Source organism: Galeopterus variegatus, unplaced genomic scaffold (genome assembly GCF_000696425.1).
Source record: "Galeopterus variegatus unplaced genomic scaffold, G_variegatus-3.0.2 Scaffold405, whole genome shotgun sequence".
Taxonomy (NCBI): Eukaryota; Metazoa; Chordata; class Mammalia; order Dermoptera; family Cynocephalidae; genus Galeopterus; species Galeopterus variegatus.
In genome coordinates, this window is record NW_007726516.1 from 166,596 (window position 1) to 184,266 (window position 17,671).

Here is a 17,671-nt window from a genome sequence, read left to right on the forward strand (position 1 = left end):
GATTACTGGTAAGGGGATCTTAACCCTTGACTCGATGTTGTCAGCACCACGCTCTCCCAAGTGAGCTAACCGGCCATCCTATGTAGGGATCCAAACCCATGGCCTTAGTGTTATCAGCACCACAATCTCCCAAGTGAGCCATGGGCCGGCCCTAAAATGAAGGATTTAAACGAGACTAGTGCTTTCTAAAGTGTAGAGAATCTATGTGGCACAAAGGTAAACATTTTTTGCAGTAGTTATGCATCTGAAAATTTTTAATTAGCATGTGAAAACTGGAATTGTATTGATATAAGTCTCAATTGATTAAAGTATAAAAAAGTGAGTCAATTTTAAGGAAAAAAAGAAGGGATACACAGATATAGCAAAAATTGTGAGGATGGCATGCAAATAGAAGAAATTGAAAACGGCTAAATAGGATTATTTAAAATAACACTTTAAGAGTGCAGCCTTATAACACCAAAGTCATGGGTTTGAATCCTCATAGCAGCCAGCTGCCAAAAAAAAAAAGATAACACTTTTAGGAATAATATGAAGGTTAAAGGGCAACTTCATTGGGGTTAGGGAATTCGGAACTTCTTTGGATAGATTTTGGCATGCATGCTTGGAGAGGGTTTCAGAGAGACTTGGGGCTTTTTAATACCTTGATTTATTTGCTTTCTTATTCTCATTAAAAATCTAACCCAAATAAAACTACGTATTAGAGATCAAGTTGTCCGTCTATTTTGGAAATAAAATGTCTTTAGGCTGTTTTAACTTGCCATCTCTCATGAAACTCTATGCTATGAAAGGTGTCCTTTCCTTTAAGAAGCACAACCATCTTCTGTTTGCACTGAACTTTTCATTCTGTGATTCCTCCCTACATCGTTGCTTCACTTCAAAAGGTTGTTGACTTAGATGGGACCTGCTTTTGATCCTAAAGGCATGAAATCAAAGGTCTGTCCTTTGCAGCCACTTCCTGACACTTGTCTCCTACCATTCTACAATTTCCTTTTATATGCCACTTTTCAGGTTCAAATGAGGGGTAAGAATAAAAAACAGCCAGACAAAATTGTTCATAAACATGCCAGATGTATGCATACAAATAAATGTTATACTTCAGAACAGCAATGTGCTAAAACATTCTGAATATCACTTTTGAAGCCAGCTGAAATGAGAAAAAGTCTTTCTTACTGGGTTCTCTTCTCTTTCCATACCCTTTTATTTCCCTACTTTTCTTGTTCCCATATTATCTCTTTTCCCTCTATTCAATAACTATTATGGTTCTATTTGTTGAGTACCTACCATGTATCAGACATAAATACCCATATTTCATTTCATCTTCAAAATAACTCACAAGTTTTACAGATGAGGAAACTGAGGCTTCAGTTAAGTAATTTGCTTAAGGCAGAGCCAGAATGTTGCAGTGTAGTTGGACTCTAACAGTGAGCTCTAGGTCACACCTCACACATCTCTGCCCATTCCCTCCTTTCTCCATCTGCCTCCTATACCTGCCCTCTTGATATCTCCAAAGGGGAGTTGTGCTGACAGAGACCTAGAGCTGAAGACAATGAGGACAAGAACCATGTGACTAAAAAAGGCCGTGAGCCCAGGCAGAAAGAGTACATCAGTAAACAGAACTCAGTTTTGCAGACAGCCTATGCTGGTGGGCATAACTGCCTAAGTGAATACCTCCATCCTGTGCTACCAGACTTCAAATAGACCATTAGAAAGCTGAGGGCTTCTAGGATGGGGGAGAGGGGAATAGACCTCAATTTCCACTCACAAATCCAACTTACCTGTCCACAGGTAGGTGCTATAGAGGGAGCTATACAATAGAACAAACACCAAAATTTGTCCAACAAAATTTTTTTCTTTAACAAAATTCCATACCATCATTCCAGCACAGACAATAGACTAAAGAAAAAAAAAGTATTAAAAGACTTTGTAAATAGCTACGAAAATGATATGATTCAATACTATCACAGAAAATAACAATTAAGCCAGTCATACCCACATTGGTTTTATTCACGACAAATGTAAGTATTCATTTTAAATTACTGCTGAGTAGTTATCAACTATTTTGCATACTAGTTATATTAAAACTTCAAACTTTGTAATAGAAAACCTTTTTCATACAGAGCCTTTATCAATGTACATATCCAATTGAAATAGATAATGACTGCGTCCTAAATATGAACCTTATATTTAGTAATGGTTTATATAGAAAATGCTAAACTTATTTCTATTATGAGACATGCAAAGATTTAACTAGAAAAAGAAGATTGTAACAGAGTTCAAGTTTTAATTACTCAATTACTTCTATTAAAAAATGCAAACTTATCATCAAATGCCATGATTAGCCTCAACTTTAGATAGTTCAAGACCTACTGCAATATTTAAATATCTAAATTAATTAATATATAAATATTTAAATATTTAGAAATCAACTAATAATAATTAAATTTTAATTTGGTAATACTTCTGACTTTATAACTGGAAAAACCTAGCAAGGTAATTTTCTCCTCTATAGTAGAATAATCTGGGCTGGCTGGTTAGCTCAGTTGGTTAGAGCACAGCCTTATAACACCAAGATCACAGTTTCAGATCCCTGTACAGGCCAGCCACCAAAAAAAAAAAAATGTTACTGTAGGAGAATAATCCACTAGAAAAGCATAGTTTTAAATATCTGTAGGTTTACTAACCTGAGCAATGAGTAAGTTAGTTGTAAGCATATGAGGAAGCTGTTTATATTTCTTACTCAAAAGAAGAATAGCCAGAGACCAGATCTTGAAGACAAAAAGTTCAAAAGTTATTCATGTTTCTTAATCTTTATACTTACTTATTAAATAACACATAGATTAGCCTCCTTAAAGAATCCTCTCTATCCTGGTTCAGAAAGGAATTCCAATGTTTTATTTACTTTAACCTGTCTAGTTCCAAAAAAGGTATTAAGATAAATTATTATATTCAAAGTAAAATAAAAAGCATGGAGAGATCTCATAGTAAATTAACTGTCCAGAAATTACAGGGTCTTTAAGAAGTAACCCATCCAGTGCATCTATGTTTGGGTAAAGGGGAAAAAAAAGTAATGCCTTGACCAGGGCCTTGTTCTAATTATGCTTTCCCTTCAATGGCTGGGGTGAGACACAGGAAGGGAGCTTTAGCGGGAGATGCAGTTACAGTGCACTATTCCAAGTTTTTCCTTTTCCATTTCCACCTTATTGGCTCATGAAGTATCTAAATTCCAGGCTGTCTTACTTCAAACAACACATACCACCCACCCTAAGATTAATTGTCTTACATTCCTCATATTTAAAAGGATTGGGTTTCTAGTCCACCTACACAGTGGCTGGGTAAGTATGCAGGTTGATTTCCTTCTTTCTCCCCTCATTGCCAATTGAAATTTATGTAGTCTCTCCCCCCAAACTACCCTCTTATCAATGCGCATAGATTTTAAGAATACCTGACAGAAGTGGAATTTCTTAATAAGTACATTAATCACTCATTTTCATGTTGCTAATATACATATTTGTCTCCACCTCCTTTCTTTTAATGGTAAACATTGTTGCCCCCGCCCCAGCCAGTTTGAATTCAATAGGAAACACAATCTACAAAATACTCTAGGCTGGCTGGTTGGCTCACTTCAGAGAACGTGGTGCTGGTAATACCAAGGTCATAAAATACTCTAGTTGTCAAATACTTAATTATTTAATTTGAGCTAGATCTATCCAATTTGAGAAATAACCTAAAATTTCATTAACATTAATTGGATGATTGGACTTGATCCCAAAGATCCCTTCTGACCCCATGATTCTATAACAGCTAGTATTTGTATAGTGTTTCATCTTTCACAGAATGCTTTTCACATGTATTATCTCATTTAATCCTTAAGAAACCCATGGAAATAGGTGAGATTATTATCTTTATTTTATAGATGAGAAAATGGAAGCTTAGAGAGGTTAAGAAAACTCCACAGAGACATACAGCTAGTTTGTGATAGTGCTAGGAGTCAAATCCAGGTGCTATGGGTCAAATGTATCCCCCCCAAAGCTCATGTGTTAGAAATTCAATCCCTTCTGTAACAGTTTTAAGAAGGTGGGAAATCCAATTATGATATTTGAATTGTGGAGCCTTTGAGAGGCGACTGGATCATGAGGATTATGTCATCGTAAATGGATTATCATGAGTATGGACTGGTGGCTTTATAAGGAGCACATGAAAGAGCTCTCTGGCCACTATAGACATATGATACCCTAATTGCTGTGGAACCCTGTAGAGAGTTTCAACCCAGAAGGATCTCATCAGATGCGCCCCCTGGACTACAGACTTTCCAGCCTTCAAAACTGTAAGAAATAATTTTCATTTTTTTATAAATTACCCAGTTTTAGGTACTCTGTTATAAGCAACAGAAACGGGCTAAAACACCAGGTCTGACTATATCTCATGCCTTGTCCACTATATAACTCTAATTCCCAACTGGAAAGACAAACCTCAGTTAATCAGAAGGCTGATATTTTATGGGCAGCTTTAGTTTTCTCTATTTCTTAAGAAACTAGATTTTAAAATACCTTTATATTACCAAGCTATTCTCAAACGCATTCTGTGGTTTCCATTCATTTTTACACTGAAACATACTTACCAAGGAGACCAAGCTGATAATACTTATATCAAAACTAACATTCTGGATGGCATATGCCAATGGCTTAGGGTCCATGGAGGGAAAGGTCAGTAACCAGGCAGAAACGTACATGATCGGAGCAGACACAAATGTGCTTATTACCATCCCTGAGGTTACCTGAAAAAATGAAATCAAATTGAGGAGTCACAATCTCACCTAAACAATTACGTTAATCTTTAAATACCCACAATGCACTAAAGCATTCTAAAATAAAAACAAGAGTCAGTGCAGACATTGTAAAATCCAGCATGTTATATCCAATACCATATTTCCCCTTTCTGAGAGTCCTTAAAAACACACAGTCAAGTTCCCTTGGCTCCTCTTCCAAACTATGCTCAATTCATATTTACACATAAATACTAGAAATTCTACTGTTGATAGTCATCTTCTAGGTTCTAGAAAGCAAGCCATATCAATGATCAAATTAAACCTCTGAACAGTTTCCTTCAATATGATTTCATAAAATACAGGGCAAAAAAAGCAAATCAAAAGGAGAAAAATTACCATGCACATTTTACAGTTTAAATAATAGAACTGACCTTCATTAAACAATTTAGTTCCTTTGTATTATATTTCAAAATCATTTAATGCTATACGTAACATGTACAATACACTTAAACACTGTAAGTACTTTGGTGTTAATTGATTTTAGCTGTTTGCTGCAGTTGATTATGTCATATTTTGCATCTGGTTGTTGAATTATCAATGAATGAAATAGATTTTTTTTCCTGTCAAAAGTCACCCTTCTACAAATATTTTTTAGGCTTAAGTATAAGTATAAAATAAAATACTTGAAACTAAAAAAAAGACTAAAGAAAAAAGTCATGGCTGAATAAAAATCCCAGATTAAATAATAAAAATCCCAGATTAAATAACTATTATTACATGATGTTACACAATGCCTCCTTACTTATAATTAAGTAGTTTATAGACATCAAATTCTCATAAAAACAATGTTGCTTTCTGTGTTTTAAAAACTACTGCTAACCACACAAACAATCAAACTTAGAAAGCAATATATACATACAATCTCTACTTCCATGTTGAACTGTGTTGCAAAGATAGCCACTCCTGGTGCTACAGGAAAGACACCATACAAAAATGCATAATTCGATAAACTTGTATGGTTCACTACACTGTCACCCTTGTCCAAGAGTTCCACCATTTCTCTGCACAGAAGTGGCAGCACCAGGCTGAAGAAAGAAGAGATGCATCATTTACTTGATACCAAAGCATGCTGGTCCCCAAGTAGTAGACTGCTCTAGTGAACTTGGCATTAGGTCCTTCTTCTGCCCAGAAGGTATGTCTATTTGCACGCACATATTCTGTGCATGCCTACTTGTGGACATTTTGTTGAAAGAATAAAGAATTCAACTTGGAATCATTTAAAGTGCAATGATATCCTTCTGGACATACTTCAAACATCAACAATTAGGAGAAAAAACTTAGATTTTTTGCTGTTGTTCTACAAATAATTTTCTTGCAAAAAATTGGTAAAAGTTGCGATTTTAGCTGTTTTCTTGCTTCCTCTATTGATTCATTGAAATGTTAAAAGAAAAAAAGGTTGATAATCTGAGTAAAAACTTATTTTAAGAAAATTACTTAACTCTTTTTTGATTAAAAAAAAGCTGAATTTTACTATGATTAGAGGTTTAATTGGTTCCATTAATGATAATACTGCTGCTCAATGAGATTCTAAAAACCCATAGAAAAATAGGTAATTCACAATTAGCTTTTCATCTTTGTAAAGGCAAAAAGATTTAGCAAAGGGAACTGAGACAACTGAGATGGAGCAGAAAAATTAGTGAAATCCAGACCTGGTAAAGAGTCGATTTTTAAACAAATCCTTCACGATTGCACAGAAAGAGCATATCAACAGTAGCTGAGCGACTGAGACAACTGAGATGGAGCAGAAAAATTAGTGAAATCCAGACCTGGTAAAGAGTCGATTATTAAATAAATCCTTCACGATTGCACAGAAAGAGCATATCAACAGTAGCTGAGCAAATGGGGCTCTCTTTTCATGAGCCAAGTAAGCTGAAGAACTGCTAACCAAGGAGCTGATAAGAACTTTTTATTTGACAGGCTAGGATCAGATGGTTGATAATATTCATTGATATTTGACTTACCTATATTTAGAAAGTTTAACCAACTTTAGAATTACAGAATATTTTCCCAAAATTCATGAAAAAAGTTTATATTAAAATTATTCTTCTCATTATGACTAAGATTTTTTGACATTTGGATTTTAATGGATTTAGAAAACTTAGAAATCCTGCAAAATTTCTTTAAAAATATGATCAAACGGAACATTAGGAGATAATAAGTAAACTTTATGTAAAAGCTGAAGGAAAACCAATAGTCGTTATACTCTGACAGTAAAGTGGAAAGAATAACCTAAATGGAATAAGAAAATGACTTTTCACGATACACCAACATCACATTTTCCTTTACATCACAACTACTCTATAAAGAGATTATTAATATTCAAAGGAGAAAATAGTTGGAGACACACCCCAGTGAACTGGCTAAACAAGGTTTTCACAAAGTACAGTTCCCAAGTTAAATAAGTAAAACTTACAGTTTAGCTGTGATGAGAAGAATTAGTACAACAAATGCTGACTTCTTCAGTTTCTTTATTTTTCCTACCATTGTAAGACCAAGATAAAATAGGGCTGATCCAGAAAAAGAATTTCCGAGTCCATCAAGAAAATTTTCTATATATACAGGCACCTTTCGATCAAGAACAAAATTGAAAGCAATGCCAATGAAGACCATAAATACTATCGGGTTCTGTAATACACGCAGAAATCCAAGTCCCACAATTTTTACTTTGTTTTGAGAAGCACTTTGAGTGTCTTTCCACTTCTGGATTTCACAGAAGATAAACCCTATAGGGTTTAACATCATAAGAGATATTGGTGCCACCAAATAAATGTACTGCAGATATTCTGGGTATGTAGTTTGATATAAAGCTTCAACTGCAAAATAAAAATTACACTGATTTTAAAATGATTACCACAGAAATATATATTATACATATAACATTTTTTTGTGCTTCATTATAGCATATTGTAAATTAACCTAAATAATTCCAAATGACCTCATTAGCCTATTTTTGGAAAAGCAAATTTTAGTAATAAAGCTGAAAAAGAAGAAAAACATTAAATATCATCTAGCTGATAAGATGATAATCAACTTTACAAATTATTTTTAGTAAAACCTCACTAATTCTTAATGTCTAGGGGCTAAAATTCGTCTCTAAAAAAGGGCAGAATTGTAGAATTTTTAAAAGAAACGATTCAAAGTAAAAAGATAGTAACAAACTAAACGTTTCAGTAGTAACAGCGGCAAGGTGGTTGTTGGTACCCAGGGAGAGAACAGTTCCATTGGAGTGGTGAGGCAGAAATCAGACTACAGAGGACTGAGGAGAGAACAGGAGACAAGGAACTCAAGAATGAGCACTGAAGTGATGAGTGCACGCTGTATGGGGGAAGGAGTGAAGGTGGGAGATGGGTGACAGAGGGCAGGGGGCCAGAAACTGGAGGCCCACGCGAAGTCCAAGAGCTAAGTGCACTTCAAAGTTCAGGAGTTCAGAGCAAGTCAGATGGTGAGCTCCTGAATTTTGTACATGACTAGGTCCAGAATGTGGCCATGGGAATTGGTGGCTGAAATGGACGAAAGGAGTTTTCCACTGGAGATTAGGATGTCAAGGAACTGAGTGGGCAGAGCATCTGATGGGTTGTTCACAAGGATGTTAAAGTCAAAAAAGATAATGGTAAAACTTGGGATAAAGGAGATGACAGTCAGATGATTATTAAAGTCTTCAATGAATGAGGTCAGCAGATGACAGCAATGAGGATGAGCAGTCTACCAGACAGCGTGATCCGCAGAGTTGTTTTTTAACAACTGAGCAGAGCGTAACAGCCTAGCAGTGGCAGCAGATAGCTATGAGGCCAGTCCTATCTGCCAGTGCATGCATGGTATGCAGGCTATGGGAAAATGAACAGACTCCATTTGAGGTGAACGAAAGGAAATGAATGCCTTCAGAGAAGATCAGTGAAGATGCTAAAGAAGTAGGGATAGAAAGATGGATCTAAGAAATGTTTGGGAGGAGAATACAGTGGAGCCACATCAATGCACATTTAACTAATGCAAGTTCAACTGCATTCTTTAGGGAAAACAGCTTCATTTTTTTCCATACAGCATGTTCTCTAGAGCAAACTAACTATTTCACCTGTTGTTCTTTAAAGAACAACAATGTGAGAGAAAAAATCAGGCTGTGTTAGATTTATGAGAAATGGTACAATATACACAAAGTATGTGTGCTATAATTTGTGGATGATTTAAGGGATTGTTCAAGGGTTTGAGAATAAGATGTGTTTCCTTGGAGGGAGGTGAATGGGTTGGTTCTGACTTCCAGCACCTTTTTGGTGGACATGAGGGTTGGTGGCCTGACCTTGGGTTGTTATAGGGCAACTTAGAGCCTTGTAGCAAACAACCTGGTTTCTAGGCACATTTTTGGCAATGGGTCCTGAAATTATCTAATCTAATGCATACAAAGGCTGACTCATATTTGATTTGAAGTTGAAAAAGAAAGATAAAAAAAGAACAGCTACAATCATGAGGAGAGAAGCAATTGTGAAAAAAAATGAAAAAGATTAGGTTTCTCAATTTACATTAAGATAAAGTGACACAGGGAGAAAAATATATTTGTTAACTTAGGACACAAAAGTTGTTAATGACATGCACATGCTTGTTAAAGTTATATAACTAGATTACACAACCTTTAGAAGTTCACCTTGTTCTCATAAGCTAAAACCTACTTTTTAAAAGGTTCAATTCCTTTTTTTTCCAGCTAGGCACATACAGATGTCTATAATATCTACAAAATGAAGCCGTGGTTAAAAAAATATTTGATTACATAAAATTTCATAAATTCTTTCCTCTGATTTCCAAGTTAGACATGCTAGCTGTATAACTCTTAGTGGTTTTCTTTCATGTTTCATTTAAATAAAAGTGAAACACTTTTTTTTTTTTTTAAAGATGAATGGTAAGGGGATCTTAACCCTTGACTTGGTGTTATGAGCACCACACTCTCCCAAGTGAGCCACGGGCTGGCCCTGAAAATGAAACACTTTTGCTAACTATTTCTAGATAACTACACTTCTGATTAGATATTTTATCTCTAAGAGAAAGGCATCCATACTTGACCAGCACTCAATTTTTTAAATTGAGTGTATATTTCAGAAAAGTCTTCTGTTCCCAAGTAGTCATAATAAAATGCATAAGATGTTTCCTTTAACAACTTACAACTATAGTTCTGTGATATACTCAAATCCCCTTATATTAATGCCTTTTCCCAGAAATTTACTTTCCTGGCACACTAGTAGGTAATCACCACCACGTAAAGACTTTAGATTGTTTTAAGAGCTAATGCAAATTTGAGCAACAGTTTTTATTATCTATAGCTGTCCAATCACTTTCTTTTGCAGGATCTTTTGTATTTTCTCTTCTTGATTCCTATTTCTATTCTTAGTCAATAATCTCCAAATTAGATTATTTAATGCGTTCATTGACCTATATTCTTTTAGTTTTTCTCAGCCACTTCCTTCATCCATTTTATTCACTGCTAACAGTACCATCAAAATCTTAACTTTCAAGGATACAATCCCTGTACTGGCCAGCCATCAAAAATTAATTAATTAATTAATTAAATAAATCTTGACTTTCAGGGTGTACAGTCGAGCTAGGCATTTATAATTAACAATAATTTACTGCATGTTACCAGGTGACTAGAAGAGAGGAGATTGAATGTCTTCATTACAAAGAAATGATTACGTTCTGTAATGATGAATATGATAATTAACCTGATTTGCTCATCACACATTGTATGCGTGCATTGAAATACAACTGCCAGTTAGCTCAGTTGGTTAGAGTGCAATGTTATAACACCAAGGTCAAGTGTTCAGAGCCCCATACTGGTCAGCCACAAAAAAAAAAAGAAAGAAAAAGAAAAGAAATATAACTCTATACCCCACAAATATGTATAATTAATATGTTCCAATAAAATTTTTTTTTTAACTTTCAAAAGTTAAGGTTCTCCCAGGGTTCTCATCACCTACAGTAACAACTATAAAACCTTTCTTTTGACATTCACAGCCCAGTTTCCACAATTGGTCCCTTATTTATTCAATTTATCCCTTAACTACTCCTTAATGCAACCAGTTTAATGTCATAGTCACACCAGACAAACACCATGCTCATAATTAGTGGTTCTAGAAGCTGATCATACCATCACCATTTAACTTCTTGAAATCTTTCCTTTCTTACCTAAATCTTGTCAACTATTTAAGGCCTGTCCCTGATACTACTTCTTCCACCAAGTCTCCTGGACACATCATTAATCTCCCCTTCTCTGGAATGCTATGGTACTTTGTTTCATTTAGTGCCATCTCAACTAATTCTAAGTTGCTTGAAGGCATAATTTTATAACCCACAGTCCCCAGTACTGTGCTGGGCAAAGCTGAAAATACTTGCTGAATGGAATTAGCTAACACATCAATGAATGCCAAAGGTATCAGACACAGTAAGAATGTATTTTGTGACACACAGCAATTTGTATCTAATTGCTATCAGTTAATCCATTCCTTATATATCCACTTTAAATTTATTTTTGCTCTTTTTTAAAAAAATTTTTTAATGACAAATAAAAATTGTATATATTTATCATGTACAACATGTTGTTTTCAAATATATATACACCATGAATGTTAAATCAAGCTAATTAACATATGTATTGGCTTATTTATTTTACTTATTTACTTTACTTATTTACTTATTTTAAGTGGTGAGAACACTTAAAATCTACTCTCTTAGCAATTTTCAAGAGTATAATACGTTGCTATTAACTGTAGTCACCATGTTGTATAATAGATCTCTTATTCTATTCCTCCTAACTGAAACTTTGTATCCTTTTTACTTTTTACACATTCTGAATATTTATAAAGCTGGTTACTATTGGGGTATATTAAGTCAGTTGAACAAATATACAAAGGCAAAAGAAATACAGTTTAGGAGGAGAGCAAAAAATTTTGATTAAATAAATACTTGCTAAATTACTAGAAGAATAGGGTTCAACATGGGAATTTTAGTCTACTTCTGCAATTTATCTGTGTATTTACTTAACATTACATCTTTATCTATAAACTGGCTATGCTGTGCTTTTCTCTTGTTACCAATCTGAAGGTGGCTTTTCAAATCTGAAAAAAATACGTATGAAAGCAGTGACCTATAATAACTAAAATTAGATTTATAATAATTATATCAACTACTAAGGTCTAATTAATTAATGCTTATAAATAAGGCTCTTGGAGAGAGGGGAGAATCCCATTATAAGGAGTTTTTATATAGCTCTGAAAAACTAAGAGACAAAATTAGCCACCCACTGGGGCTCCTATTTTGATTCCTGCAGGGTTTCAATCCCTAGCACATAACACAAAGACCCAGACAAGATCATTCTGTTATTTAATGGCATACAGTTAAATGCTTCATTTCCTTTCTGTGTACAGCTCAAGCTCTAGAGCATAATTATGATTAGTCAGGGTACTTATGCTACCAGCATTGTTTAAAGAATAAATTATAGGACTTAACTATGCCCTATTAGTATCCTTTAATGACAGAGGCAAGGAACCATTTCGATTTGCTTGAAATCAACATTTCACCTTGGTAGATTCTTGGTTTCTTCTCACATTTGAATTTTTTTTAAAGTACCTTTGGAAAGAATTGTTCTAAAAAACAGTGAGCTTCTTTTTCAGTCTGTAATAGTGCACTATACTGTCACTTGAGTAAAGATAAATCATTTTAATATAATTTCATAGACCATTATTATTGTCATAATATACAGAAAAAGGAACATGGCTGTCCTTTCTCTTTATTCATTAACTCATCTGCCTTCTCCTTGCCAGCATTTCCTGAGTCATCTGTAAATTGAACAGATTGGATCAAAAGCAATCTTGAAAAGGACATTTCTTATAAGCTACAATCAATGCTCATCTGTGAACAAGAGAGTGGGAATTCCTGGGAAAGGCCATGAAACAAACAGGAAATAAAGGTCTTCTCTCTGGAGACAGTCTTCTCTGTTCACCCCGTGCAAGGTCAGAGGCAGATGGGCACAGACAGCAATAATAAATAACCTCATCAGGGAGCAGATACCAGGCCCTTACAGTTCTGTACCACACCTTCCAATCTGCAGGTATATGAGAAAGGACTTCTGTCTATACTATTGGTTTTTAGTAAAGTTATCATCTACAACCTAATGTTACAAGAGCTCTTATTATTATTTGTGATTAAAAATAAAAAAAAATCAAAACAAAAATTACAACTCAAAATCAACGAACATAATCACCAAGGCAACTTGGGCTAGCACACTGCTGAGAACATGATTATTACTGACAATGTGGAACATAGAAAAGCAGTGATGAAAATGGCTGATTACATTTTTTATTTGGAGATTCTGCCTCAATATGAATTAACTCACCTAACAATTTTTTTCCACTACTACTCACTTTATGGAATATTTTTAGTGTACTGTAGAGGAAAAAAACTTTGATTCTCTCTAAAACTAATGTATTATATTACAAGGGCTGAGTGGGTCTTCTGAAGATTAGATGGGCATGTAATATAACTGTGTGACATAAGAGAATGCCCAGGATCTAAAACCAGAAGACCTAGGTTTGGGTCTGAGTTGACTGTTGGTTGTTTGACCTGGCATAAAACAATTAAATCTCTGTAAGCCTGTCTACTTATGTGAAAATGAGGATAATAATATCTGCCCTACTCAAATGAGATAAGTATAGAAGAAAGTACTCTGGGGCTGGCCAGTTAGCACAGTTGGTTACAGCACTGTGTTATGACACACCAGGGTCAAGGGTTTGGATTCCCATACTGCCAGCTGCCAAAAGAAACAAACAAAAAATAAATAAATAAAATATATCTTTCATCCGGCCCCAAAAAAGAAGAAACTACTCTGTAAACTATAAAGTTACAAATGTTATCTCTGTGTAGTTACATAGTTCTATGAGAGCAAGAAAATGTATACTTCTAATTCATGTCTAAAGTAAGATAAAGCAATATTAATTAAATATTTAATACTGTGGTACTGGGACACTTCTAAGGTCCTTATATCATAAATTCCTTGACAAATTCACATTATTAATGCTCCTGAGGAAATGAACAATTAACTCTAACTCCTTGCTCTTTTATTTCCAAAAGTCTTTATTTCAGGGCCAGCCCGGTGGCGCACTGCTACAGTGCGCCGCTTGGGAGTGTGGTGGCGCTCCCGCCGAGGGTTCGGATCCCACATACAGACCGGTTCCCGCTCACTGGCTGAGCGAGGTGCGGGCGCAACACCGAGGGCTGCGATCCCGTTGCCGGTCCCGGTCCGGTACGGGCGCGACACTGAGGTTTGCGATCCGTTGCCGGACACGAAAAAAGGAAAAAAAAAAAAAAAAGTCTTTATTTCATTTTAAAATTCAGTAACTTTAAAGAAACACCTGTCTAGTTTCTGACTATTTACAGCTCGGTTATCTACGTAGTTTTTCCTCTCTTAAACCTCCTGCTTTACTCATAATTATGTGATTTCTTAAGTATTTCTCTATTTCTGGTAAGCAAGATGGAAGAAAAGAAGGTCAAAGGAGGAGAAAGGTGAAAAGTATACTTCACCAGAATCTTTTTGTGAATCAGTTGTGAAATAAATTGAGCATGGGGGGAGAGGACAAAACTACTGTATAAGAAACTTGAAGGTTAATGGTAGATTCCAATTGTACCCTTTAATAAGTTCCATTCAAGTTTCTGCTCAGAAGACATATCATCAGAGAGGTCTTCACTGACACCCTACCTCAAATAGCATCTCTTCATTCCTATCTCTCTACACTACATTATTTGTATGGCCCTTGTCACCACCTGATATGATTTCAATTTTACTATCTTTTTTCCCATAAAATGTAAATTCAATATGTGCAAGAGTTTTGTTTACAGGTGTATTTCCAGCAGCTAGCACAGTCACTATACATAACAGTTCCCTATGAATGAGTGAATGAATAAATATGTACATAATATTCAGATCCTCACATTACGATGTAAGATCAAAGTACACATAACTTTAATTTATAAATATAGAAAAGCAGTTACTAGGTATACATTTTCTTAGTGGCAGAGTGTTCTTAAAAATAGAATGTGTTTCCTTTCAAGATATCCCAACATTTCAAATTAGTATATTTACTGTTTCATTAGAAAAACACACCCTTAAAACATAAAATTAGGGGGCCGGCCCGGTGGCGCACTGGATAGTGCGCCACTTGGGAAGCGCGGTGGCGCTCCCGCCCGCGGGTTCGGATCCCACATGCAGACCGGTTCCCGCTCACTGGCTGAGCGAGGCGCGCACTGGATAGTGCGCCACTTGGGAAGCGCGGTGGCGCTCCCGCCCGCGGGTTCGGATCCCACATGCAGACCGGTTCCCGCTCACTGGCTGAGCGAGGCGCGCACTGGATAGTGCGCCACTTGGGAAGCGCGGTGGCGCTCCCGCCCGCGGGTTCGGATCCCACATGCAGACCGGTTCCCGCTCACTGGCTGAGCGAGGCGTGGGAGCAACACTGAGGGTTGCAATCCCGTTGCCGGTTCCCGGTCCGGTACGGGGGCAACACTGAGGGTTGCGATCCGTTGCCGGACACGCCAGACACGGAAAAAAGACAAAAAAAAAAAAAAAACATAAAATTAGGCTGCTTAAAGAGTTGGAAAGATAAAAAAGGAAAAGTTGGAAAGGAAAAAAGACCTCACCATTTTTGTTCTTAAACAAGAAATTAAGTTCAATGAAAATACACCGAATTTTTGAATAACAAGCTCAAAACAATTTTTAATGTAAAATATATATTCTAAATGGTAAGAAAAATAAGGGAGGAAAAAACCATTCATAAATTCCGACCACTAACATGTAATAGAGACTCTTTTTATACAGACATAAGCGTATCTTTTTTACATAATTTAAATCAGAATCTGATCTCTTCTGGAAACCAAACTTCTTTCCTATGTGATTATTGAGAAGAAAAGAATACTATTAGAAAGGCTATTCACAAAAGTTATTAGGATATGACCATTTATTTTAGGTAGACGTTTAAAGGATCCTCAAACTCTGAAGTTGAGGAAAAAATATAATTCATCTCAATTTAAGACAAATTTATGAAATAAATATGAAAGATTTCTTAGACACAAGAGTAAGAATCTGTCACTAACAAATGCTTAGGTGAATTAAAAGCTAATATTTTATTAGTTCCTACAACACCTGAATTTTTTTAAAACTTGAAAAATAAAAAATAACTTACCTATAGGGTATCCCAATGCAAAGTCATTACTCTGTGTAGCAAAAATAGGGAATAGTCCAGCTTTGCTAAATCGACTGTCAGGACTGGCAACCAATAAGGTTAATACACATACAATAAAAAATACAGAAGCTTTGGAAATTAAGATACTATATAGGAAAGACCAATCCACGTTGGAAAAATTAAGTATAACCATGTTTTTGAATAATAAAGCTGGAAGTGCAAATCTAGAGACAAAATTTCCCAGTCCTTTGGCCTGTGTTGATGTTATGATGTTGGCCCTTCCTGCTATATAGCCACAAAGGACTATGCCAAAGCATTCTAGTAAGGCTGGAAAAAGCCTTGTTATTGCCATTGAAGGTGCATCATTGGTGGAATTAAATCCATGAATTACTGTTGTAGGCAAAGTCTTGGTCATATTAACTGCAGCAGTTAAATTCTCTGCAGGTAAATGAGAAAAAGAATTCATTTTCTCTCACTTGCCAACTCCAACCAGATTTCTGGAAAGAAAGTAAGAAAGATTCAGGGTCAAAGTCAATAAAAATTCTAATTGAAATGATACATTGGCAAACCTAGACTGATTTACTTATTGAATGGCTACCACCAGGGAAAAATACAATGAAAAAAAAGTGGGAGGTTGCTAAAAACAACCTCTTTACTGTCAAAGATAGGTCAGCTAAACATTTACATTGTTGTTCTATATTCAGTATCAGGCATGAGTAAATTGAGATCCACAGATATTACAGCTGCACTGATGCTCTGTGCAGTTCTCCGGTGATCCACAATCAGGCACCACTGACTGGATAAGAGCATGGGGCCCACAGAGTCTCTGCTGAATACCCACCTGTATCCAAACGTGCTGAAAATTTCAGAAGTTCTCAGGGCTACCTCAAGCAGTCACACTGGGACCAGAGGGTCCTTTCAAGCCTGTGGTCATACTTGAGTATAGGATAGAAAGAAGAATATAGTAGAGCACTTACCAACTTTGAACCAATAACTTTAACTTTTCTGGGCCTTACTTTCTTAATCTGTAGAATGGCAATAATAGTACCTACCTTATAGGAACTTGAGGTTATTTAAGTAAGGTCCTTATAATCACAGCTGGCACAGAGTTGTCACTTAACCAAAGTTAAATTTAACTTTTCTTGTAATAGAAACAAAGAAAAATGATGGCATCCCACCAATTCACCTTAGTTCCTTTTATACCAGCCACACACACTGGCCCATAGTCCCTGTGTACCACTCTCCACATAATTAACACATACTTATCCTCCAAATCATACAGTTCAGGACTCACTTTATCAGGTAAGGCATCTCTAACCATAGCTAGGCCACAATTCTTTCTCAAATAGAATCACGTTCCTTACGTTTAGGCCACTTTTCTTAGTTTGTAATTATACTATGCACTAGAGTGACTGTTTGGTTTACATCTGTCTCCTTCACTAGACTTTAAATGCCACAGAAGCAAGGAATAGCATGTTTTTCTCACTGTCAGTTTCCAACATCTAGCACAGTACCTGGCACACAGCAGACACTAAAAACCCTTTTTTAAATAAATGACTAAAATAACAAATTACTCTTAAATAAACCTTTTACTAACCCTTTTATGGATCAATGTTCTCTTTCAGGCACTATCTGG

At 35.7% G+C, this 17,671-nt stretch overlaps 1 protein-coding gene across 3 annotated transcripts in view; it reads right to left on the reverse strand.

Annotated features, from left to right (window-relative positions):
* Positions 1–17,108, reverse strand: part of GPR155 (G protein-coupled receptor 155) — a 46,420-nt gene extending 29,312 nt beyond the window's left edge. For 2 of the 3 annotated variants that reach the window (XM_008568386.1, XM_008568388.1), the window contains exons 1-6: positions 16,036–17,108; positions 7,239–7,638; positions 5,685–5,850; positions 4,619–4,774; positions 2,682–2,765; positions 1,776–1,893 (exon numbers count right to left, since the gene is read on the reverse strand). In XM_008568386.1, coding sequence (XP_008566608.1) covers positions 1,776–1,893; positions 2,682–2,765; positions 4,619–4,774; positions 5,685–5,850; positions 7,239–7,638; positions 16,036–16,501 — 1,390 coding nt within the window. In that variant the 5' untranslated portion in view covers positions 16,502–17,108. The remainder of the gene's footprint in view (positions 1–1,775; positions 1,894–2,681; positions 2,766–4,618; positions 4,775–5,684; positions 5,851–7,238; positions 7,639–16,035) is intronic. The other variant, XM_008568387.1, reaches the window with a different exon arrangement.
* Positions 17,109–17,671: the final 563 nt, after the last annotated feature.